Genomic DNA, 26,001 nt, shown 5'->3' with positions numbered 1-26,001 from the left:
GAAACTTTCCACCAGTCTTTTTAATCGCCAAGTATTGAGTCATACAAATTGTTTGAAATGGAGCAAATCAATCCCAAGGATTAGGATCGTTTAAGTATTCGTCAAATTTATAAAAAGCTTTATTGATTAATTTACGTTTACCGAGGGCTTTGAATTTATTTACTGATAATTCGCTAATTTTCCTTGGGAGTTTGTTGTAAAAACGAATACAATTTCAATATAAGGAGTGTTTATATTTTTTGTACATACAACAAGGTTTCATGAATATATTGAGACAATAAGAACAAGTAAAAAACAACTCAGCCGGGTTTTGTTTTTTTTTGAATGGACCTATTGAAAAACAGGTGAGCTTTCTCAAAACCTTTATTTCAATAAATACAATAAAACATTTAAGCAGCTTATGTTTATTATCAATACAAGAGATTAAAATAGAACTATTCGTCTTCACCGTAGGTGTCGGTCAACGTGCTATTCAAGGCTCTACAATGCCTCGGTCTACAAATACGACTCTTTACTACTTTCTGGCACGGCTTCCCGAAGCCAGATGCGAAACGCTGAAACATATATACACACTTTAGTAAACATAACAAACAATCAATATGTCTAGGTAGTCAAATCGCGACGGTATTGATTAGATCTTTTTAAAAATATAAAAGAAACTTTATTAATTGATTAAAACTACAAATGATATTTAAACAGTGGTCGATGTTAGACTGACTTTTAATATTCATACATCCTTAATGTTAAATACCTTATGTGATAAAATAATAGAAACTAAGCATTCTGCATTAACGCTTATTGTGCGTTCCGGATACATGTGTGACAATGTAACTAGGTACTAAACATTGTTGTGTTTACGTAAAATTGCGAAATGATATTTGAAATTGCATTTATAGTTCAGAGTCATACTCTTGACTCATTTAATCTATGCTAATATTTACTTATTATATAATATTAGATTGTTTCGTCAGAAACTACTGATTTGGATAAGAACATTCCTTGCTTTTGGGTTATCTATTTATCGAGGAATATGCGAGCAGTGTTGCCTAGGGGCCTCAGCGTGAGACTCTCTTGAGATCGAAGGTACGATTCCCGCCACCAATGGACTTTCTTCTATGACCGCATTTAACATTCGTTTGAATGGTGAAGGAAAATATCGTGTGGAAACAGGTTTGCCTTACAACCAGAAAGTCGACGCGTGTGTCAGGCAAAGGAGGGTTATCACCTACTTGCCTATCAGATTGACAAATGATCATGAAACAGATATAGAAATCTGAGGTCCAGACCTAAAAAGGTAGCGCCACTGTTTTTTTTTAAATATTTATCGAGGAAGGGCTATAAAACCTCACACTACACGCGACTTAGCGCGATTACAACCGCGAGGCACGTTATAAAAATGTTATAAAAAATCTATAGATTACACAACACTGTTAAAAATTAATTACCTTAGTAGTACCTTATAAACTGCCGAATATGTAAATTATAATTCAATGCCAATTTAGGATCAAGTTGAGACGATATTAATATTATGAATAAGGTTCATTTTAGTACGTTTATTTGTAGTTTAAAGTAAAAACTATAAAACACGGTTCTTACCGTAGCAGCATACCCCGCTGTCACAAACTTTAATGTTAACACATTTTTTCTAACTACCTCACTGCCACGAAACCTTAGAAATCTTTGAACTTTAAGCAGGGTCCACACTATGCCGGGGTAGGCCGGGCGGGCTGACCCGAGCGGCCTAAGCCGCTTTGATGTAGACGCCCCGGGCGGCTTTGCCGGGTTAGAAAATGCCGGCCCGGGCTGTGCCGATCCCAACCCGCATAAAGTAGGTACAGATCAAAGGAAGCCGAGCCGATCCGAACAAAAATATAGAGTGGGGACGTGCCGAGCGGCCCCGAGCGGCTTCACTTACAATTAAACCTCCGACCGAACTAGACGAATTTAACACTAACTCTTTAAGGACACTTTAAAAAAACTTCTAAAAAGTACTCTTCAACTAAGTCACCAGTCTTGGTGTTGAAACTAAATAATGTAGGTAGAAATAACCCGGTCGGCTTCGTTTTCGATGTGGACGTCGTGCCGGCCCGAACGTACCCGCCCGCCTTAGCCCACCCGGGTCAACCCGCCCGGCATACCGCGGCATAGTGTGGACCCTGCTTTACAATATAATTATCTAGAAATTCCAGCTTAAATGAGGCCTAAACTCCAATCAGTTCCATGAAACCCCTTTTCAAAGCGTGTGATGCAGCTATTAGTACTAGAACTTACTCGTACAAGTCTATAGTTGAGTTTGATAGCATATTCACAGTCCCCGAAGCACTCGGACCAGCCGAGCCACGGTTCCATCTCGCAACTCACATCTTCGAACCGCCGTTGCCACCGATAAACACAAAAATAATACTTAAATTAATCGAACATTTTTAAGACTCATAAATTGATAGAGTTCAAAAAGTAACTTTAATATTTTTCTCAATTCCTTTCACTCCGCATTTATACTGGCAATCGAATAAAGTATCTCCGGAACATATACAAAACTGAGAATAAAACCTTTATATAAAATCAAACGCAAATCGTGTGTTTAGTGTGTGCACACAGACAACATTTATTGACACAAGTAAATATAGTAATACGTTACGCTTATTAATTAAATATATATTACAATGGTAAAAAAAATTACAACAAACGTCAAGAAACAGAAGACTTATTAAAAATACAGCTATTACAATTTTTTTAACAGTTATAAAAAAAAGAAACCAAGATAAAAGAATACAAAGAAACAACAACAATGAATAATACATAGAAGTAATTTGACAGATAACACATTAATGCCCTTGATATAAATCTATTGTATTTTTGAAGTGAAACTTCTTTAGGTGCATGAGGGTAAAATTGTAACGGTTAAATCGCAAATTGGCGTCACGAAGATGTGCAGCGTTTTTGTCGAAGAAAAAGGAGAGAGCGATTGAGACGATTGAGAAAGCGTGAGAAAGGGCGAACAAATAGCCACGGAGACAGATCGAGAGTAAGGGAGATCGAGAAAAAATACACGCTATTGGTTGATGTATTCGTTTAGTGGTTACATATTAGAACTTTAGATGGCCATTCTGTTGCATCTGTTGCTGTTATTTATATTATCATTAGCACGTATAAAGTGTGTAAACAGTCTGAATATACAATAGATGGAGTGATCATATACTGGTACATGATCATCTATTGGGGCTTTTACCATAGTATGTAATAATAAATTTACAAAGAAGTTTCACTGCGTACTTTGTACGCGCGCACTTTTTTTATACAACAGGCATACAGCGCCTGTGAAATTAATAATCTAATGCAACGCCACACAGACTGACCCATAAAACAGTTCACAAGGAAGAATAAGCTGCTAAATTTTTTGTCAAATGCAGTTGTAACTTTAGCAATAATAGGTAACTCACCAACTCGCGGTGAATCGTTCGGCAAAACTTCGTTGTCAATAGCGGGAGGCGTAGCTTTTAGCTTTTTGGTGCTCGCCTCTGCGACTGGAAAAACTATCAAATACTCACACTTTTAGGTTTATTTAACTAATTAATAATTAGGGGAAGATCGTTACCCTTCGTACGCGGGGCACATTCATACAGTCAAAATAAATATAATGAACGAAACAAAGTACAGTCTTGCTTTTGTATGTGTGCATGAGTCGAGGTACCAACTATACATCAACGAAGTTTCGTGAAATTCGCACCGATGAGAGTGAAGTTACAGGCATGGATGTGTTTTCGCGCTCGGTAAGTAATTTTTTGATCTATGTTTTTATCTCTTGTTATCGTAGATAAAATAAGTTTTCGTGTAGAGTATTCTATCAGTAACTAGCAAAATATACTTAAGATACGTCTCCAATACTTAATTTATGACGTTTTCCTATTAATATTAAAATAAGTTATATTTTGTTGTTATTCAGTTAGTGGGGCACATTCGGACAGCACTAGATGGGGCACATTTGAACGAATTGTACAACTAAATTTGTATAAAAATTTGTCGACGCGAACTGTCATTTTCATACAAATTAAGTTTTCGACTTTCTACATATTACACTACTGTTAAGGCATCTTGACTACGGTTGATTTTGATGCTTGTGAACCAGATGCTGTGAATAATTTACCAATCCATCAAATAGTAGTTCCTTCGAAGTCAGTTTTGACACCAGAGGCATTTCGACCCTATTCGCATTCTGTAAGAAGTAATAAAACAAACAAAATGACAATGACGGCCAGGAAAACCACGAATTTATACTGCCACACCCGAAAATAAGAAGTTCTAATCCACACCAAAGAGTAAAAAAATTAATTCTAAATTTAAGATACCTAACTAATTAAATTTTGTTTTACATAAGAAAAGTATTTTATTTTTGTTTAATAGAAGTTAAATCTTTATTTTTGTGTTTAATTTCATTAAGTAAGAAGGTACCTCCAACACTGTACGAAGGTGCCCTGTTGATGGGGCAGATTCGTACGTATTCCAGATTTAGTTTAAATCATAATTATGGTTGAAACATCGGATGAAATCATTTGTCATTTTTTTATTTGAATCTCAGATAGTTAGACTATAAATTTAAGCTATCAGGTGATTGATTCATGGAAAAAGAAAAAAATAAAAAAATAAAATGTGAAAACCGTACGAAGGGTCCCCACCTTCCCCTATATACCTAAAATCTTTATAAAAGTAATACTTATTACTTTTATAAACATTTTAAGATTACAGCTTCTTTATGCAACTGAAGAAAACACGAAAAGTGTTTTGGCCAATTACTAGTAACTATTTAGAGTTTATACGAATAAATTAATTAAGAGTGGTCAGTTACGAATATACACTGGCTATAAATTATGAATATATAACCGTAAATTTAAGCTTTTTTTTTAAATTACGGCAATTCGGTATAAAAAAATAAAATAAAATATTTATTTTGCAAGCTCATCTTCTTAATAATAATGTATCGTTGAATTCATAACGTCCTGCTTCAGTTTTTTAAGTTTGTTAAAAAGAAGTGATGTACTAATAAATGCCTGAAGAAAACGAGATAATCTCTTTTAAGTTTTAAGGGAATCCCTTATATATTTATCCCTTACCAGCGGATATATTTTTCCCAGCACACGCTCGATCACAAGTCTGCTTGTCTCGAAAGTTGTTTGCATTCCCACCACACCCTGTAAATCCAAACGGCTCGCATACTCCTGTAGAGTTATCGTAGAACCATCTCTCTTCGTACAAACGGCATGGACCCACCGACATAGGCAGTGTGCATACCTCTGGGAATAATAAACGTTACAAGGTTTAAAGTCAGTTTTCCAAAGATTAGAGCAGTATTGATCTAGTGGCTTCAGCGTGACCATCATCCTGAGGTCATAGGTTCGATCGCCGCCTGTGCACGAATGAACTTTCTTGATGTGCGCATTTAACATTTTTTTTTTTTTTTTTATATAATAGGGGGGCAAACGAGCTTGCGGGACGACCAAAAAGGGCAGTCCACGCAGCCCATAGACACCCATTTTAGTGGGTGCGTTGCCGGCCTTTGAGGGAGGAGTAGGCTCGTTTTTTAAAAATTTGGAGGTCGTATCTCTGAGGGAAGACCCCCCCCGGGAGCCGATTCCACAGTTCGCTAGTTCGCAAAAGAAAATTCCTTGTGAAGCGGACCGTGGAAGACCTCCAACCATCAAGATGATGCTGGTGAAATTTAGAGGTCGTTCGGCTCGTACGGTGTTGAAAAGAGGCAGGAGGGATCAACCCAAACAATTCTTCCGAACACTCTCCGTAATAAATTTTGTAAAAAACGCAAAGAGACGCAATGTCTCTGCGTAGCGATAGAGAATCAAGCCGATCAGTAAGACATTGGAGATTGACAATTCGACAAGCCCTTCGCTGAATTTGGTCAAAATGAAAAAGGTGGTATTTGGGAGCACCGGCCCAGAGATGCGAGCAGTATTCCATATGAGGTCGTACTTGAGCTTTGTAGAGCTGCATACGTTGCACCTCAGTGAAATACTGCTTAGCCCTACCCAAAACACCCAGCTTTTTGGAAGCCAGCTTGGCTTTTTCTTCCAGATGACTGCGAAATTGGACTTCTTTCGAAATGCCAACCCCAAGGATACTGAGGCTGTGTGACGAACTAAGGAGAGCGCCTTCAAATTGAGGAGATACGACAAAAGGATCTTTCTTGGCAGAAAACGAACAAACCTGAGTCTTTGTAGGATTAAACTTAACAAGGTTGTTACTACCCCACACAGAAACCTTCTCCAGAATCGACTCAATTTCGAGAACAAGTATGTTGCGACTCTCATCGACTTCAGATCGAGACATGTTCGGATGGCCGGAATATAATGTGTCGATGGTGCTGTCGTCTGCATAGCAATGGATGTTGTCGATATTCAACAGGTCATTGATATGCAGAACGAACAGGGTCGGCGAAAGGACACAACCTTGCGGAACGCCTGCATTGATGGGTCTAGGATTGGAACACGCTCCGTCAACTAGGACTTTAATGCTACGACCTACAAGAAAATTTGCCAGCCATCGGCATAAGCCATCGGGCAAACCGTATGACGGTAGTTTCGAAAGAAGCGCCCTATGCCAAACCCTATCAAAGGCCTTAGCTATATCCAAGCTAGCGGCCAATGCCTCTCCCTTACTTTCCACAACTTCGGCCCATCTATGAGTTAGATAGGCAAGAAGATCACCAGCCGAGCGGCCACGGCGAAAGCCATACTGACGATCACTAATTAGCTGGTGCTCCTCCAGATATCGCAAGAGCTGCCTATTGATGATAGACTCCATTACCTTTGAAAATAAAGAAGTGATTGCGATAGGTCTGTAGCTGGATGGTTCAGAGCGGTCACCTTTTTTGGGAATGGGATGAACATGCGCAGTCTTCCATGAGCTTGGAACTACGCCCGAGGAGTACGAGAGTCGAAAGAGCCGTGTAAGCACCGGAGTCAGCTCAGAAGCACAGGTCTTAAGAACGATCGAGGGAAGGCCGTCAGGACCACTTGACTTGTGGGTATCAAGGGAGATTAAGGCCCTCCGCACACCAATCTGTTCGAATCGAACTTCAGGCATAGAAAACCCGCAATGCGGAATAGTGGGCGGTAAGGTCCCTGAGTCATTCGCTCAAATGGAGGAGGCACGGGAGTCTCAGGAGGCTGATAACCTACTTGCCTACTAGATTGCCAAATGATCATGAAACAGATTCAAAAATCTGAGGCCCAGCCTTAAAAGGTTGTAGCGCTACTGATTATTTTATTTTTTATTAGTTTCTCACGAGTAAATTTTAATTTATATGTCCGCTCACATCAACCATTTAATCTATTTGCATATGCTATTAGATTTTAAGATTCGCGATTTGTAATGACGCGATTGACGGTGGTTTAGTCGCAATAAAATAATAATAGCGTAATTTATACTTTATTATCTAATTTTATATTTTCTAAGACGTTCAAATAGAATGTAAAAAACGAGTTTATTCATTTCTACAATCTCAAAATAAATTTTAAATTCAATTGAAATTACGATTTTTGTATCTAGTATTAAATTACTTTATATTTTAAAGTAAAACAAGGAAGAGGTTGAACTAATTATATAAACTTAAATTGATAATAATATATTCAGGACACAATTCTTTTTGTAGTTCGATAATTTTATTTATTCATTATTGAAATATAAAACGATGAAAGAATATTGCAGGTTAAATGTAGGAAAAAGAATGTAACATCTTATACGTACCCTGAGGAACTTCAGTGTCGCATGAAGGGTCTTCTCCATCACAAAGTGCCTCCTGCTGAGTCAAAGTGTCCTGACAGCGATCCAAGTGCTCTTGTACCAAAAGGTCTACGTTCGGATTTTCACTTGTCACATTTTCCGATGGTACTGTCTGAAATTTATGAAGACGCTATCATTTAAATTATACACTTCTACTCGCTCCTATACACTTTAATCATAATAAAACCGACTGTTACATTACCTAAAACCTAATTGTGTAGTAGTGAAAATCAAAAAGTGTTTGTTACTATCAAAACTTATACAACTTTGTGTTAACAGTTTTGAACTGAATATGAAACAATACTTCTTACTGATCAAAAAGTCCTTAAAATAAATATGAGTAAATCATACCAAATTCTGAAAATCAGCAAACAGCTTATTCCAATCGGCGAGCAGTCTCTTCGTGAGCAGGACTTGTACCCGCGGGTCCTTCGAGATATAAAGACGAGTACGAATACGTCGACCGCGGCCGCAATTTGCGGAACACGGGGACCATGAACCCCAACTTGTCACTGCGCATTCGCCGCGGGGATTGTCCTATAAATATTTATATACAGTAAGGAAAAAAATGTCCAACATAATTGCATATAAAAGAATAAAAGACCTATAAAGTTTGCTTTAAGTTTTTAAATAAAACTGACTACAAATCGTTTAAAGATATTATTATAGTAATAACCGGCTAATATGTGTGATAATTTTTAACAGTGCGTTACTATATCATGTTCTCATTGTATATTTTCAGAAGAAATTTAAAAAATAAAAATATTACAAGAGATTTTTAACATTGTCTCTCTCTCTGTACATATGATATATAATACTTACAATATAAAACCAATCGAAGTTTGTGGAATTTGCAAAAGCGCTGGGTGCTCTGGAATTCAAATCATAACAATATGACAATGTATCTTTAGTTCATAAATCTCAAATCTTCAAATATCTCTTGAAAATCCTCTATCTAAAACCGCATCAAATCGTTTTTTAATACATCGTACAGGAACAGACAGATGCGGCAGACTTTGCTTTATAATCACTACATAAACTTTCTTTGTAACCCGGTCAATGTTTTCTATCAACCCGTCTGATAGGACTCGACTACTTCTTAAGGTTACTGCGTAACATGTGTGTATAATTTACTTCTTACTTAAAACATGGTCCAGCTTCACAAGGCATGGCCTGGCTGAGGACCGTTCGGGCCTTGAAACCAACATGGCAGCGTTTGTAGGCACGCGGGACTAAATAGTGCCTGGTCCTGGCTCGAACCCCACACCCTTCACAGGGGGACCATTCGGACCAAGACGATACTGCACAAGGTCCGCTGGATTCAGCTGGATCTGGCTCGTATTCTGACTGAACTCTAAAAAAGTGAATTATAATATAGTTATTAAACTTTTAAGCTATTGCATAGATTTTATCGCGGGCTTTGAGCGCGAAGATCGAATCATGAAATTCCGTAACGAAATAAAAACCTAACACTCGATGACGTAATATGGGTGGGGCCAATACGCGTTAGAGCGGGACAGAACGCATAATGCGTCTCACATCGGTCAGAGAGACAGACTATATAGGCGTGTTAGTCTGAGTCTGGTAGATTGAATTAATTAATATCAAAGAAAAAAAAATACTGCGTCAATAAACAATAAATACATAATTATAATTGCATAAGTTGATAAAAAATGCTACGCAATAGCGTTACCGCGGCAGTCCCCGAGTGCCACACGTTTTTTTTTATAAATTGTTTCTGCACAAAGACGCAATTTAACATTACGATCTAGCCTAACTTAAGACTAATAAGTAATTTAAATCATAAGCAGGCTTTTCATATAATCATTTACCGGCAATGTAACCTAGGTCCACGACAAGGTCGGTAATCGGTGAGAGGGGTTCTACAGGCGTCTGCCTTGGCCCGAGCGGGCCACATGTAGTCCCTCTGCCGAGCAGCACGCCCCTCGCCACATGTCACGCTACACGGACCCCAAGAGCCCCATGACAGAGTCGCACATGACCCGCCACCGGTACGTATTGATGCATCAATGGTTTGCTGGTTGCCAGGATCTGGATAAATATTTATGTTTCTAATATACTACAGTTTAGTACGATCGGTATTTGTTTTAGCAGACAGTTTTGACGATAAATTCGCTACATCAGATATCGCTCTGGTAGAGTTTATGTCGGACGTTGGAATGTCAGAAGTTAACTTAAACTAAGGTAACAATAGCGTAATAGAGCATATTTTCTATAAAGCTGGATAATGCTAGACAAGATGGTCTTTAATGAGAGGTGAGTTTAAGTTCCTAATAGAAACACTCGACGAATAATTCATGTAAATTAAATTAATACCTGAAGATTCGCAGCTCTTTTCGTACAAGCGCAGTCGATTAAGCCTGAGGCGAGCAAAGGGCCTCATTTCTCCCGAGGAGGTGAAAAATGGCGAGCGGGAATCTTTAGGCCACTCGGGTCTGAGAGCGCGAACTGGAGCTGGTGGTACCGTCGGGTTGCGACGGGACTATAAAGTCAAGAAGACTGTCTTTTTACCCTATGTCATGCTAATGATTTATTTTCTTAAGACCCACATCTAATTTCCGTACATAATAAAAAAGAAAGTTTAATCTAAATGGATATATAAACTTTACATACCATGTAACTTATACCACTATCAGTTCCAGTATCATAAGGATAAAGTGGTAAGACAGCCGATCTTCTCCAAGTACAGTTCAAGTTGCATAGCTCCAATGCCGAAATACCAAGAATCCAATCTGGAGATGGCGCCAGTTTCGAGGCCAAAGACACTAGATGATGTTTGGCATCCACCCTGAATACTGCAAAGGTGGTGGGAATACCAGAGCCGGCCACTTGTTGCCAGGAAATGCCGCGGGCCTTGATGATCGTCCGTATATGATCGCTCTGAAAAATAATTTTGGAGTGAGGATTATCCAACGCAACACTAAAGATATTAAATGTATATTAAAATACAAGTTATAGTACATATTATATAGGGGTATTTGACTATTATTCACGCTCTATTTCCTAAGTAACTTAAACAGTTGGAAAACTAACTAAGAAGTAATTATAACTTTCATACTTGACAGCTTTTAAAGCGTCATATCGGGCATAAAAATTTAATTCTACAAATTTTCCTCATTTATGCCTTACGTACTCGAGACCTATGAAACATTACCTCAGATTTCAATTCCTTTTCAAGGGTAGTGGTTGTACCATCATCAGCTAACTTTCTTAATCCAGCTGTTGCCACTCTTCCCTCTTGCCAAACTCTAAATTGGGCCGTATGCGACGCACCTATAACGTCGCTGAAATGCGCCCGCGCTGATTCCGGAGGGAATTCTCTAGGGTGAGTGTTCCGAGACCACAGACCCTCGAATGTTACCTGTGTTCATTTAATTACCATTTAGGCTACCAAAACCTGAAATTGCCGGCGAGACGGCCAGAGTTCCCAACTAACATTTTGGTGATAAGTATTGGTGATAAAAGAGTTATTTTCTAAAAATAACCTCTGCACAACTTATAATTATAAGTTACTAGCTGACCTGGCTAACTTCGTTCCGCCAACCTTATAATATCGTTGTTACTTTAATTTAACTTATTTTAGGATTTCATTAATGTTAAGTATTACATTAATGCAACTTTTTTGCAAATACAGAAATGTTTTATTGCTTGCCATTGCGAAAGAAGAATGGCAGTTTTACACATTAGGCATCTTCGCTCTAGCGTCAATATGGCGATACTGCATGTTAAGCACTTTCTGATATCCAACATCTTTTGATCAGGATCAAAGCATGGTTATGCATCTCCTCATTCACCTCAAGATCGGAATTTCTTGAACTGACACGAATTCGACGTAAAATGATGCGTAGTTTTGTCAACAGATGGCACTATATGGTTTTTGCATTCGTAAAATTAATTAATTTATTTATTGTTATTCGATAACTTATCTGATATTTTATTGCTTATTCTGCTATTCGGGACGAAAACAAATCGAACAAATCAAAAACCATGGCAATCGGTCCAGCCGTTCTCGAGTTATAAGTGTTGTAACAAACACGACTTTCTTTTATATATATAGATTTTTTACGTTATTTTGGTATTAAAAACTACAATGAACATTCTCCCACAACGATAAATCTTGACATTAATCGATTAATTGATGATTAATAATTAATTTAGAATAGTCAATATTCTATAAAAGACCTTCAATTCAGTTAACGGCTTTATCCATTAATGTACTTAAATGTATCTGTATAATATCAGAAGTTAATAACTTTAACAAAGGTATATTCTCTGTTAAATTTTCTTTTACCTCATATTTAGCCTCATCGCAAGCGCAACAAGGCTCCACAATAGGCGGTTGTCGATCAGGCGCAGTAGGAGCTGCAGGCGCAGGACACAATTTACGTGCGAGAATTGATACCGTAGTGGAATCAAGATGAAAAGCGCGCGCGCACAAACGTACACAGCTCTCAGGTGTACTCGACGGGGCGTTCCATATCACCTAAGAAATATGTTATAAATCCGAATTTACTATCTATTTTCATACGCAAGACAATAATATATATTGCGTTTTTTAATTCTTAATCTACATCGGCAACGTTTCAGCTAGAATGTATTTTGGTGTTTCAAAGCATATTACTAGCTGACCCGGCGTTTGTTTTGCCATGTCTATTATATTATTATTTGTATGAAAATTTTTTTTAAGTTCAATAAAAAATAACTGTCTACAATAATAAAAAATAGGGGTTGATCGTAGAGGGGTGAAAATTAGGGTCGAGTATGTATTTTGGTATGCTGTATCATATAAAAATAAATACAAAAAGTTTTGTTTAAAAAAAAAATTAGGGGTGGAACCACCCTTAACATTTAGGGGGATAAAAAATAGATGTCGTCCGATTCTCAGGCTTACTGATATTCATAAAAAATCATAAGAATCGGTCGAGCCGTTTCGGAGGAGTATGGTAACTAACATTGTGACACGAGAATTTGATATAAGATTAGCTGACCTGGCAAACGTCGTTTTGCCATGTAGGTATATCATTTACAATAAAAATAGGGGTTGATCGTAGAGGGATGAAAATTAGGGGTTGTATTTATTTTTTAATGCTGTATCATAAAAAAATAAAACTTTAAAAATGTATCTAAAAATTTAAAAAAATTAGGGGTGGACTACCCTTAACATTTAGGGGAATGAAAAATAGATGTTGTCCGATTCTCAGTTATACCCAATATGCACACAAAATTTCATGAGAATCGGTCGAGTCGTTTCGGAGGAGTTTAACCACAAACTAGATTTATTTAGACTTACTATCAACATATTACTAACATTGTAAATTAGATAGCCTATACGTAAACTAATATTTAACCTGAATTTCTGTCTTTGGATGAGCGGTAGCGTTATCCACAGCCGGCTTGCACAGTTCGTGAGGCTTAGTCTGGGCATCATACGCCTGGAAGGTTCCAGGTGAACCACTCATAGTAACATTGGTAGCATTAGAACTAGTATTTAAATTATGATCTAATTCCGCCCAAATTATGAAGCCTGTGAAAGGGGCCGGGCCTTGTCCGCTGTCTACACCGTGAAGCGATACTGAAAATACAATATAAATTAGTTAAGCGTCACTGGAAAAATGAGAATTGGTATAATGCCTAGTCAATTAAAGGTACCTACGTCAGTAAGTGCAGTGTCCGTTACTTTAGAACTTTATAACAGCTAGGTGGTAACAGAAACATCAGGACAGGTTTTTTAAAAACGTTTTAATTTTAATACCACTTAATTTTTTGAATTGTATCGTTTCCTTACAATTGCATGTATCAGAATTTTATTTTTAATTCTTCATAGATAATATGTTAACCTTCTTAAGTTTAATTGTGTTTTAAAAATCAAGTATAGCCTGGGTATAATTGCCAAAAAACCAGGAGGTTGCCAATAGTACTCTGGGTAAAATCCCAATAGAAGTACTGACGTGGTATTTCGATTTAGCAGGCATGCAAAGCTAAGTTTTGCCCCCAAAGTTTAAAAGTTAGCATCAGTTTCAGTTTTATTTAAATATACACACAGATTCAGTAAGATCTTTATTTTATTACCTGAATATAGTTCTCCAGGAAGAAATAAGTCTGGGTCACCGGCGACTGCCAACTTGTAGTGGGAGTCAGCCGGCTGCGCGTGTGGTGGAGATCGCTCACACAACTCGGACATAATTATACCACAAAACACCAAAGTCACGAATGCCAGAAGATGCATTTTGTTTAAATTATATATCAAGGATCACCTATTACTTGGTAAGTCAAGTATTACATTATAATAATTTTATTTTTTTATCCGGTACATTGTTTTTAAATGTGTGATACTACAATTGTAATTAAATATTAAAAAACCTTACTTTATTCAGAATTTATTTACGTGGCTATATCGATAATAGTACAAACATACCGCCCTCTATGTTGCCTGACTTGTGTGTTCTCAGTAAAGGTTAACTTAAAGATTAGATCAACACAATGAGCTATGCTAAATATAAAGTTACACAAAGTAAAATGTGATTATATTATACAAAAAACTAAAGCAACCGTTGCTCTATCACAAGCTCTGAAATTAAAATGCCAATGGGCTGATCATGTAACTCGGTACCTGGACAACATAGGACCTTAAAGACAACACAATAGAACCCGGGAAAAGAAGAGTGGGTAGACCAAAGACACGGTGGGCTGATGAGTCATAGCAGGAAAAGACTGGCAGACTATTGGCAAAGATAGAGCCATGCTGAAAGGATTGGAGGAGGCTTTACTCAAAAGAGGTCTGTATCCACATGCGACTAACATTTAGCTATAAGCAAATACTAACAACATTTGAAATAAAACAAGGCTTTATTATTATTATGGACAATGGTTAGATAATAATGATTATATTTTTAGGAATTAATGCTGTGAGAACAAAATTATATTAAAAATTCCTCTCATGAAAAGTATATAAAATAATAGTGTCAAAATTTGGGAGTATAAAAATTTTATTCGGTAAATTTTTATATCACAATCATGAACATCATGTCACTAATGGACTTGACAGTATATGTATTACAAAAATATATCATTAGAAAAACCATATTTGCTAACTAAGCTTACTGAATTTTCATAACTTTATTTCTAAGCTCGCACCGTTGCACTCTATAACTTTTTAATTAAAAGCTTGAAACGTTAACAGGAAGTAGAAAATTGCTTTCTCTTAACTTAATTTTATTTTTACTTTGAAGTTGAATTTTTTTATACATTTTTTAGTAGCTCGCCGTTCACTTCTTTGTCTCAAGCTTCTTTGTATAAAGCTTTTGCTGTAATTTTTTTTTACCGTTTTTAATATACCATTTAAAATTAATTAAACAAAGAAAATGATAAAAGGCTCCTACGTACTTGTTTGTTGCAATACTATTTCAATTCTATTTACTCAATTTAAAATAAAATAGACATATATTCATCCGTCGCATATAGATATATCCTAACGTATCGTTTTAATATTGCTAATCTGTTAAATTACGTAGTACCTCATTAAAATACACAAGTACATACATGAGCACCCTTCAGGTGTACAAAACGCGTTAATGTAATAATCCAGCCAGCAAATACAGAGTATATAGAGTTCACTGACCTCGCTTCTTCAATTAATTTATCTCAGATATGGTATAATGAATATGCTATTGATTATAGAAAAGTTATTGTAAATTCTCTTTGTTGTACGGGGATTAAACCGCGCAGCGTCCACCCTCTCTGGTAGACTCCCGCCACGATACTGCGGTCTCACCCTCTCATATTAAATTTACAGGGTATCCGAACCCAGATATATTTACTTCAGTCGATTGAATTGTATTTCGAATTGATTGATTCAATATGAACTGTAGACATAAGTGATAATGAAAATGTAGTGGGCTATTTATACAGGCTTGCTTGCTACATTAAATGTAATACTTTTTATTGTTTGTTTTAAAATATTATTGAACTGAAAAGATTGAGCCGCAATTTTCAGTTCCACAGTTGCAGAATGAATAGAAAAATGTTTTTTGCAAATATTGCATCTCTATCTTATCTCATCTAATCAAGAATTGACTAATACTGTTTTAAAATATTATTTTGCAGAAGCTTTTTCTTTGAGACACCGGGGCGGCGGCCTGATTATTTTTAAGCACAAACACTTCAATTCTAATATGGAGTTGAATAATTGTTTAATGTATTTCACTGATTATTTTTCGATACCAGTTAACATCAGATACGTCACTGGCAAATCAATATACTTTATTTCTCAGAAAACAAAAGCGAAACAGACTAATTAGCCTCAGAATTACAACTTACAAATCTGTAGAAAGGATATTTGAGTAACTACTAAAAAAGTTAAAAAATGTTGTTGCCAAGTGGTCATAGAAATAGGTCGCTTTTTGACCCCGTGCCTACACAGCACTAACGATGGCCCTTAAAATGTGATAGAGGAGCCTCAAAGGGGCATTTTCAAGAGTATGAAATTTTCTTCTTAGGATATTTTTCAATTCAACGTGAATATGTATACAAGAACTGGCTGTTAGGTCTTCATTCGGTTGATTAAGGTATAGTAATGTTTGAACTACATTTTAAGAATACCTACAAACATATATAATATATAATGCTGATGTAAACTAAAATCTATACGTCTTTACCTCTATATCATAACTTTTAATTAAATCGTCATTGTGAGCGAAATAATACAAAAGCTTTATAAGTAGGTACTAATACGATTTTATTTTGTTATCGAGGGCCTTAAGATGAAAACAAATGAAAGTCAATGTAATTTCTATTTATTTTTGGATTTCAAAACACATCAATACAATTGTTTGAATTAGATATATGAATGATTAAATACTGATTACATAATGTTAGCTTAATACTATAGTGAAGTATTTAATTTAAAACATCCAATTCTCTGAATACATTAAACCCTAACAAGTGGTCTGAAAAGTTTCGTAGGTTTTTTATAGAATTTGATTTAATTATTGAGCGATACAACGATTATATGGTGGTTATAAAAATAAATCGATATTATTTTTATAGTAAAATTCGTCGTTAGCCACAAAATAGGCTTCAGTTTCAGCAATTACCTCTTCATCAGCGTAAAATTTCTGTTCAGCGAGCATTCTCTTGAAGTCTAAGAATAGGAAAAAGTCGATGGCCTAATCTGGAGAATACGGTGGATGCGGAAGCCATTCAAAACTCAATTCATGGAGTTTTGCCATCGTTTTCATTGATTTTTGACATGGTGCATTGTTTAGATGAAACAGCACATGAGGCCGTTTTCCGCGATTTTGTCTGAAAAACGCTGCTTAATAGTCGCTGTTAATGGTTTTTTCCCTTTTTAAGAAAGTCGATGAATATGGTATCATGCGCATACCAAAAAAATTATGATTAATGGCATTGAGGCAGATTATGAGAGAGAAAACGAGCTAGCCAAAGAACCACAAAAATAAACCGACCTACGATCGCTGCCCGCTGTCGCACCTAAAGCGCGGGAACACTGCAAAAGTGGGCTACAATGTACAGGAAAGAAATAGCAGGAAAAACAACAAAAATATTCCTCCCGGATGCCATCGCTGCATACAAAATAACTAGAAACTTAACATTAAATAGCAAACTGAGGTGACTAGGGTTTTTCTGCTTTCTTTTAGTTTAAATCTACGTAGGTACATAGATTTAAACTAAAAGAAAGCCCGGCGTGTATGTGCGGATACGCAGATGTTCCACATATTTTATTTGACTGCCCTATTCACCTATACGAAAGGTTGAGAACTGGCGAAAAAAGATAAAAGAGATACTATATTTATATGGCTGGCAAGTATTTATCCTTGCCAGCCGACTTTTGCGTCTTTCCACGCTTTGGAGTCATATCATCACGTGCAGTCCATTCTGTTGTCTGTCGATTGTACTCCGGTGTAAAATGATGGAGCTATGTTACATCCATTGTCCAATATCGACATAAAATCGCAAATCCAAATATTCATCTAGGATATGTCCAAAACGTTACTTTGATATGTTTAGGGTCTCTATGTTTAGCTATCTTAATCAACTTCACTTTTCGGTTATCCAAAATTATTTTGTGGACTTGATTGATGTTATCGCCGGGGCAGCAGCCTCTTTACATCGTAGGTACTCATTTCGCCTTTTTTTAAACTTAAAGATAAGCCTTGGCTTCAATAACTTTGGCCAAAAAGCAATGCTTTAGTAACACACGAAATTCCCTTTTATTTTTTTAAACAAAAGTTCCTTCACTCAAAATACAGTAAACCCCCTTACAACACGGTACTCTGATAACGCATTTTCGTATTACGCCATTTCCCTCCTTCGTATAACACGGGTATTCCCCGTATTTAACGCGGGAGGCACACGTTCTATTTCTGTACTGTGACATTTATTTTAATTTGTTCATAACATAGTTTCTTTTAATATTCGATTTAATCCCCTTTAAAAAGAAAGTTAAACGTGGGTAATTTGTAGGTACATAACGCGTAATATGGGCATACTAGCGCGTTATGAGAACATACTTCTACAACGCGTTCCTATAACGCGGAACCAATCTCCCGTGTTGTAGGACGGTTTACTGTATATAGCATTCACAAAGTAATAGCACGAAAGTCGTCAAATTTAAACACGCGTCTTTCGAAGGTTAGGGCTCAGAAAAAATCATATTAATTTAATATTAGTGGCGCCATCTATGTGTCAGACTACGAACTTTTCAGCCCACCTTATACACAGACTATAATTTTATGAATTCAAGTTTTTAATTATTATGTAATATAAATTACTGATTAAAATGATTATGGTCTATGCTTAACCTATTATTACGAAAAACACCTATCATACAGGTGACAGGTGAAGACACTACAGAATATTACAGCAAAACATTTATATACAGTGCTCCGTGAGCGTAATTAAGAGACAATGGAGCTTTTATATTTGTTTTCGCACGGGAAAACCAAAATAAGACATAGTAAACGACGAACGGGCTTAAACGCCACATTTTCCCACGCATCTGTATAGTTTGCAATAAAATTATATGTTCACGCTTCCGTGTTAAAAATACACTCACGAAACGCTGCATAATTATTTGTAACTATTTCCATATTATTTGTAGTATTAAATTATATTATATAGAAATCATAAAAACGTTCGGTGTGCGCTAAAGTACATAGTTATAATATAAAAATCATCGTGATAGGAGGTTTTCTTAATAAAATTGCATATATGCAATATAATTAAATATAAATATCTAAAATAATATAGGCCCTTACTTAAAATGCATAAAACTTTTTTTTGAGCACACTCAATTTACAGAATTCATAAATTATAAAGTAGGTTTTAAACCTCAAAATAAATGTAAATAAAGACTCCTCAAACAGCTTAGTGAGCTTAGTGTTTACTTTATTTTACTGTGATCTTGAACTCTAGTTAATTCGATTCAAGGGGCAGGGACGCGTGAGTCTATTATTCGACGAGATTGTGAACGAGTCTACTATTATATATTTCCTTTTGTTTACTTAAATGTTTTTTTATCAATGTATTAAGACTTCTGAAAGTCTTCGCCGTATTCTGGGTATCTACTGGCTCGAGAAGATCTAACGAGCAACTTTGGGAGCGCTATCGAAAAACGCTGGTTAGCAGATCAAGCGACGCAAGTGGAAATGGATAGGGCAAACACTCCGAAGAGATCCAATTATATCCCGCAAGGAAAGCGGAAGCGGGGCCGTTGCAGACGAGGCAAAGAGAGCCGGAAAGACTTGGAGGCTCGAGACCCAACGCGACGGTAGACGCCTCCCTGTGGACGCCCCTCGCCCCATCTAGGAGTTATGGGACATTGAGGCAAGTAAAAATGAAATATTTGAAAAGAAAAGAAGATCACGCCTATGAATCCCTCTCTTTGCGATTGCGATTTATTTTTGTAACAAAATAAAAAAATAAATAAAAATGGCCATCTAATTATATATTTAGGACTGCGGTCTGTTCGGTGGATTCTCCCTCATCTCCAGGACGTGCTCGAGGGGTTTGGGCTTTCCGTCCGGGCCGATCGTCGCCGGTTTGACCACGCCCTCAGATAACATTTTATCGAATAAATTCACCAACTTCATAGCCTCGTGTTCTTTCTGAAAATAAGATTTCTTTTAAGACACAATTACCACTAATCATTTATTTAAAATTAAATCTCATTACATTTATATGCATAAAATATAATTCAATTACATTATAATCATTATTAGATTACAAACCGTACCTGTTCCTCAGTCATACTCTCAAACGGATCGACCCTGGGAGGTCTAGTGCATCCTACGACCGGGTCGATATGAGGCTGGGCCTCCAAATACTCCTCAGTGTCGGAGTCCTCGCTACTCGACGAGTACTGTATGGGGCCACGCCCACCGCACATGAGACCCTTTTGCGCCAAGTGACCGGCCGCGTTACCGAAACCGGTGTACTTCACCATACGGCCCACTGTAAAAACAATAATATTTAAATATCAGGCCAAAAACAAATGCATCGAAAGATGCTCTCAAATCGTGAAAATCTTTTATTATATCTCGTGTTTTCTTACTAGTGTCAGCTTTTTATATTTATTTAATTTAATTCTAAACATTTTTTTAAGAAACATATTCTTAAGAATGTTGCTACAAGTGCGCATGTGCAATAGTTACTCATTTGACTCGTTCGGTTGTTCACGAATTGACACGAACAACAGCCCGAAGTGGGATGGTCGGGTCGGAGTAGGGAATAGATTACAAAAGAGGTTGTGACACATGCGCACGGGCAATTCCTTAGTTCAAGTTTGAAGTTATACAGTTCAAGCAAAATCAGTGAAGTGAATTATAGTGAATCACCGTTGGAGTGTTTAATTTCCTACCCTAGGAACTAGATCAACTAGCCCTTACACTAGAAATTGTGTTTGTTTTAGATAGAGTAAAAGACACAATTAGGAGAAATTTAACTTTAATGAAGACCTTTTAAGAGTAATATACATTTTCAGATTAATAAATAGACTTACCTTTCTCTTTGCACAGAATAAACAGAAACTCTGCAACGAGATCCCTCACAGACGTGACCGGTGTAGTCAAAAGTCTGCAGAGTTGATTACGAAGGGTGTTCCCCTTTTCCGGAGGCAGGGAAACGTCTTTCAGGGGCGGAAGCACCGTTTGTCGTAAATATTTACGATGAGCTCGTACGTTACGAGCGCTCTTGTTCAATACGGTCAGAATCGGTGAAAGGTTTTCGTATTCATTATTTGTACCCTAAAATAAAATTTAGTTTACACAATCTTAGCGAAGCACGACTCCCGTGTGTCGAAATTACATTTTTGACGTTTGACAGATGTTTCACTGAACTGTCGACCCTGAATGACAAGCTCTGACAAGTACATTGCTGAGATGCAATTACCTGCTTTAGTGTGATGTAAGAATATCTGTTTGAATTATGAATCGGTAAAACTTTTGCGGGTGACCATAAAAGCTTATGTTTCCACATAATATTGTTGTTGTCTTAATTAAAATAAGCATTTTTGTAGTTTACTGTGTGACTGTTTATTGAATACAATCTAAATACTATAGAAAATATTCACACATATAAGATTTTGATTTGTCTTACATTTTTATTTATAAATTGTTTGAAATAAAAGTATTAAATGTAGTATTATTTTGTAAGTGTAAAATGTTTGAAAAAAGCATAACTTACGGTTGTAACTGTTAATCTGTGTTGTAACAATTGTAATAGAGCATGCAGAGCTTCCATATTCTTTCCATCGTAGACGTACTGTAAACTCTCATCTTCACTACATTCGGGAGTTAAGTACTGATAAAATTCAGCTGGTACACTGCAATAAAAATTTGAATTTTATTTGTCTACCCTGTGCAATAAACAATTTAGAGAATATGAAATCGCTATTATCCATTTTTCAGGCTACGCTAATAACAGAAAATATTAATAAAAAATTACAAAACAATAAATACTGAAAACTTTAATAATGGAATCTTTTATTAACTGTATATCAAAGATATCATTAAACCAACTTTCGCAGTTTGCTAATTTGCACAAATTAAATTTTGTGACCCCCACAATATGATAATTGTATTTAAATTTTTAAACATAACGCATACAAACCATGTCAGTAAATTGGCTATGTTAATATGTAGCTCTGTCAACTTGTCCCAAGTAGTAGTTTCAGCCGTGAGTAGAGCAGTTAAAATTGGCATTAGTTTCAAGACCAATGCTTCTTCTTCTGCACTAAGAGGCTCATCAGGACCCGTATGGTACATCATATTAAACTGGGTTTTAAGTATTTCACATACAATTGCTTCTTGCTTATCCTAAAAAATTTAGTTGCTTAAAACTCTAGTACAATCATTAAAAATATTTTTTATCAATAAACAATACACTTAGACAAATTTAGTTAAGTATGGTATTATAACAAAACTTACATTTAGTACAACTATTTGATGTTTACAAACATTTGATGCTTCAATTCTATGCTCTGTAGCCTCGGACACAAGTTCATTCAGGCAATTTATCAAATATATCATTCCATGCAACTCATTTTTTATTTTGGCTCTTATGTTTTGTCTTAAAGCAGTTAAAATAAATAATAATTTCATGTCAAAGAGCATTATATCTTCCTTGTAAGGTATTTCACTGTATGATCTTAGTCTTGCCACAAGTCCTTGTGCAATACTTGTATGAGCACACAATGCTCTGGCCACTTCACTGTTAAATGTTATGTTACACAAACATTTTAAAGCCTCCACAGCTATGTCTTTGCTAGGCAAATTTTCCTTTACATCATCAGTTACATCAATGAAAATGTATAAACCGGCTTTTTCAATCAATGTTATCATCCATTTTTCACAAATTAAATTTTCTACTTCACTTTTGTCACGACTGCAAAATATTACATTATATCTTAATAAAAAATAATATCTTTTTAATGCAATACAATTTTGTTTTTAAGCTATCAATTTACCTTAATATTCTTAGGGTAGTCAAACAGGAAATATGAATGATTTCAGCTGATTTATCCTGAAGCTGCTCAAATAGTGCTGCCCATAATGACACCCTCATGTTATTCTCCGAAAGATAAGGGAATGAAAAATTTGTTTCATTCTGTAATAAAATAATGGCATTGTTTAGTCAATTTGAGAGATTTATAATTAATTACTAATAAGATTAGCCTCTTTTGGACTGTTTGTAATTTACAGTTTGCAAAATATATATTTTGCTATCTTTACGGTAGTCAAAAATAACATATACGTACATTCTTAATAAATTTTTCCAAAATTTCCGAAACATTTGCAAAGTCCTTGCTCCTTATAATCGATATTTCATTTTCATCCATGGCGATAAATTACTGGAAATATATAAAGAGAAAAATGGCTCAGTCCTCGACTCTTCGAAGTATACTACGTAGCGGCATCAACAGCGCAGCTTTAATTTTAGATCTAAAATATTATAATGTTAGATAAATATTTAGCACTTAATTGGTCGATTTTCTTTAATACCAATCACTTTTTATTCGTAAAACGCAGATCGCCCTTTAGCTAAACAATTAAAATGTTGACGTTTGACATTTTATTTAGATGATCGATCGGATTCACAGTATAGTAGAGGTAAAGATCAAAAAAGACGTTTACTGGGAACGGAACTACAAAGTACAAATGTGCAAAAGCGCGGGAAACTTCGTTCATGGTAGACGTATTTTTCACGGTGGTGAAAATTTAATTTAATTTTACTAGTTAAAACGCAGAGGATAAGCTGGTAGTTTTAATCTTTGTATTATATGTAATCTTTATAACATATTTGTGTATAGTGTCATCGTGTAGAAGTTTTTGTCATTTCTGTAAATATTGTATGAACGAGCCCCCGATCTAGGTCATGGGATGATGGCCATGTTGTCCTGAATCTCCCTGTGGGATCAAATATATATGTTGGTTCACGAGATGAATTTGACAAAATGGATACCGATTGTTCGGTATCATCTCAGACAGGTGAAGGAAGTCGTAAACGAACATGTTATTTGCGCCTTTGTCGGCAGTGTACGAAAATTAAGAAAAAGAAAGGTAGTGTTTCTAACGGTGATTACTGTCAGTGCTAAAACTTATTTTTTTTTTCTAAAAGACAACTCACACCAATTGACCTAGTCCCATGCTAAGCTGGTGAAGCTTGTGTTATGGATACTAGGCAACGGATATACATACATTTTATAGATAGATATACATATAAATACATATTTAAACACCCAAGACCTAAGCACAACACCAAATGCTCATCACATCGATGTTCGTCTCAGCCGGGGATCGAACCCGGGACCCATGGATTCGCAGTCAGGGGTACTAACCACTAGACCAATGAGTCGTCATTAAAAAGGTTACTTTTAAACTTATATCTCAATCCACGTCATCTCCACACTGGCAAAATAATAATAATTTACATAACACATCCTTTCAACCATCAACATCTTACACGGAAAATTCAAATATCTCTCAAGACTATTCAATCACCAAAGCTAGTAACCAGTAACGTAAAGGTACAAAGTTCCCCTGACGACGGGATCGATTATAAAGACGCCAATAATTTTCTTAACTGCAATCTTTTGGAAACGAAAAAGTTTAAAGCCTTCATTCCCACTTTCAGCGTAACAAGAATGGGTCTAGTTCGCGAGGTCCCTGTAGATTGGAGTGTAGAGGAAGTTCAACAAAATGTATCCGTACCTATACTTGGCACTAACTAAACTAGGCTGCGGCAAAATACTTAAAATAAGACGTTTGAATCGCAAGGTGAAAATTAATGACTCGGTTTCTTGGAATCCCTCTGAATCAGTTGTAATAACATTTGATGGGCAAGTTTTACCAAAAAGGATTTTCATGTGCTATATTGCTCTTCCAGTAGAGATATATTATACTTATCTTACGATACAATGCTATAAATGCTGCCGTTATGGTGATACCAAAGTTCAATGTCGTTCTAAGACTCCAATATGTTATAACTGTGGAGGTCATGTGACAGGTCAGATAAAGATCCTCTGTACTGTGTAAAGTGTGGTCGAAGGGTCCCATTCAGCAATAGATAAGTCATGTCCAGAATTTGTTAGACAGTGTTAGTCTTGCTCCGCAGCGCAACCGAGGCTTAGGGCTGCTCCAGGCCTGCCCCAACGACCGCCCCGCCGTTGAGCGGGGCGCGTACAACGAAACCCCCCGCAAGCCCATGGGCGCAACGGGGTTCCCAGCGCCACCTTAGGGTGATTTCGCGGAAGACAGCAAGACTCTTGGGAAGTCAAAAACTTGATGTCATTCAGTCAAAAGCTTTGAGAATTGTGACAGGAGTGATTAAATCTAGCCCAACCAATGCTTAACAAGTAGAATGCTGCGATCCTCCTTTAAAATTAAGAAGGAACTTTTTAAGTGATCGATTCTTGTTCAATCTTATGCAGTTTTCTAACCATCCTCTACATAGAAAACTGCATGAATCGAACAATATTATTCATACATCCCGTTACTGGCGTCACAAATCATTAATATGTCTAATAAAAAACTTTCGTAAATTTTTAACAATACACAGCCGCCTTCATCGTTCTCCATTATTACCCATATTTATGACACAATTAAATTCTTTAATTCTAGATCCGGATATGAGATATGATATAGGCGTCAGTAAGCAAGATATTCTGGAAACAAATATTCGTTTCATGAGTAGCGTTAAAGCTAAGATTTACCGGATGTCGGGAAACTCTTCGCCGAATATTATTGCCTAATGGCTATGAATTTAAGAAAAACAAAAATGAACGTTCTTTGTTTATTGAGCGCAATGACATATTTGCCTGGAGACATTACTATTTAAGATCTATATCGTTGAAACGTGCAAAAAGAAAGCCAATAATTTATTTAGATATTAGAGAAACTTCTGTCCATTAAAACTACAAGCCCAAAAAATCGTGGCAAAGTCCCTCTACAAGTGGTGCTATTGAAAATATTTCATCTGGAAAAAGGTACATAATTGTACAATGAGTGTCGGAGAAAGGTCTTGTGCTGAACACATTATTAGTATTTAGCATTAAATCAAATGGCTGATTATTACCATGATATGAATGCTGCCAACTTCAATAAGTGGTTTGAAGAAAACATACCCAATTTAAGCGTCATTGTTTTGGACAACGCCAGTTAACTTTCCGTTATA

At 36.3% G+C, this 26,001-nt stretch overlaps 2 protein-coding genes across 10 annotated transcripts; both read right to left on the bottom strand.

The window, feature by feature from the left end:
- Positions 1 to 345: 345 nt before the first annotated feature.
- Positions 346 to 15,825, bottom strand: LOC125061204 (spondin-1-like). 9 transcript variants are annotated; one of them, XM_047666454.1, is made up of 16 exons: positions 15,352 to 15,825; positions 13,882 to 14,144; positions 13,161 to 13,384; positions 12,104 to 12,295; positions 10,967 to 11,173; positions 10,426 to 10,692; positions 10,129 to 10,294; positions 9,624 to 9,843; positions 8,933 to 9,145; positions 8,614 to 8,662; positions 8,143 to 8,328; positions 7,756 to 7,903; positions 5,109 to 5,288; positions 3,441 to 3,524; positions 2,272 to 2,363; positions 346 to 554 (listed from the first exon to the last, which is right to left on the bottom strand). In XM_047666454.1, the coding sequence occupies exons 2-16, from the start codon at positions 14,036 to 14,038 to the stop codon at positions 435 to 437; spliced, it is 2,505 nt and encodes an 834-aa protein (XP_047522410.1). In that variant the 5' UTR covers positions 14,039 to 14,144; positions 15,352 to 15,825; the 3' UTR covers positions 346 to 434. The 9 variants fall into 9 exon arrangements, 7 of the variants coding, with proteins under 7 accessions (XP_047522410.1, XP_047522402.1, XP_047522407.1 ...); XM_047666446.1 differs by having other exon boundaries at positions 3,441 to 3,533; positions 15,352 to 15,821; XM_047666451.1 differs by having other exon boundaries at positions 3,441 to 3,533; positions 13,882 to 14,072; positions 15,352 to 15,821.
- A 3,872-nt stretch (positions 15,826 to 19,697) lies between these two features.
- Positions 19,698 to 23,410, bottom strand: LOC125061205 (synembryn-A). The gene is made up of 8 exons (XM_047666455.1): positions 23,087 to 23,410; positions 22,796 to 22,935; positions 22,257 to 22,713; positions 21,940 to 22,145; positions 21,514 to 21,652; positions 20,831 to 21,074; positions 20,066 to 20,283; positions 19,698 to 19,937 (listed from the first exon to the last, which is right to left on the bottom strand). The coding sequence occupies exons 1-8, from the start codon at positions 23,165 to 23,167 to the stop codon at positions 19,782 to 19,784; spliced, it is 1,641 nt and encodes a 546-aa protein (XP_047522411.1). The 5' UTR covers positions 23,168 to 23,410; the 3' UTR covers positions 19,698 to 19,781.
- Positions 23,411 to 26,001: the final 2,591 nt, after the last annotated feature.

Source organism: Pieris napi, chromosome 23 (genome assembly GCF_905475465.1).
Source record: "Pieris napi chromosome 23, ilPieNapi1.2, whole genome shotgun sequence".
In the NCBI taxonomy this organism is placed as follows: domain Eukaryota; kingdom Metazoa; phylum Arthropoda; class Insecta; order Lepidoptera; family Pieridae; genus Pieris; species Pieris napi.
The sequence above is the reverse complement of the archived record's forward strand: the minus strand, read 5'-3'. Positions and strand labels throughout refer to the sequence as shown.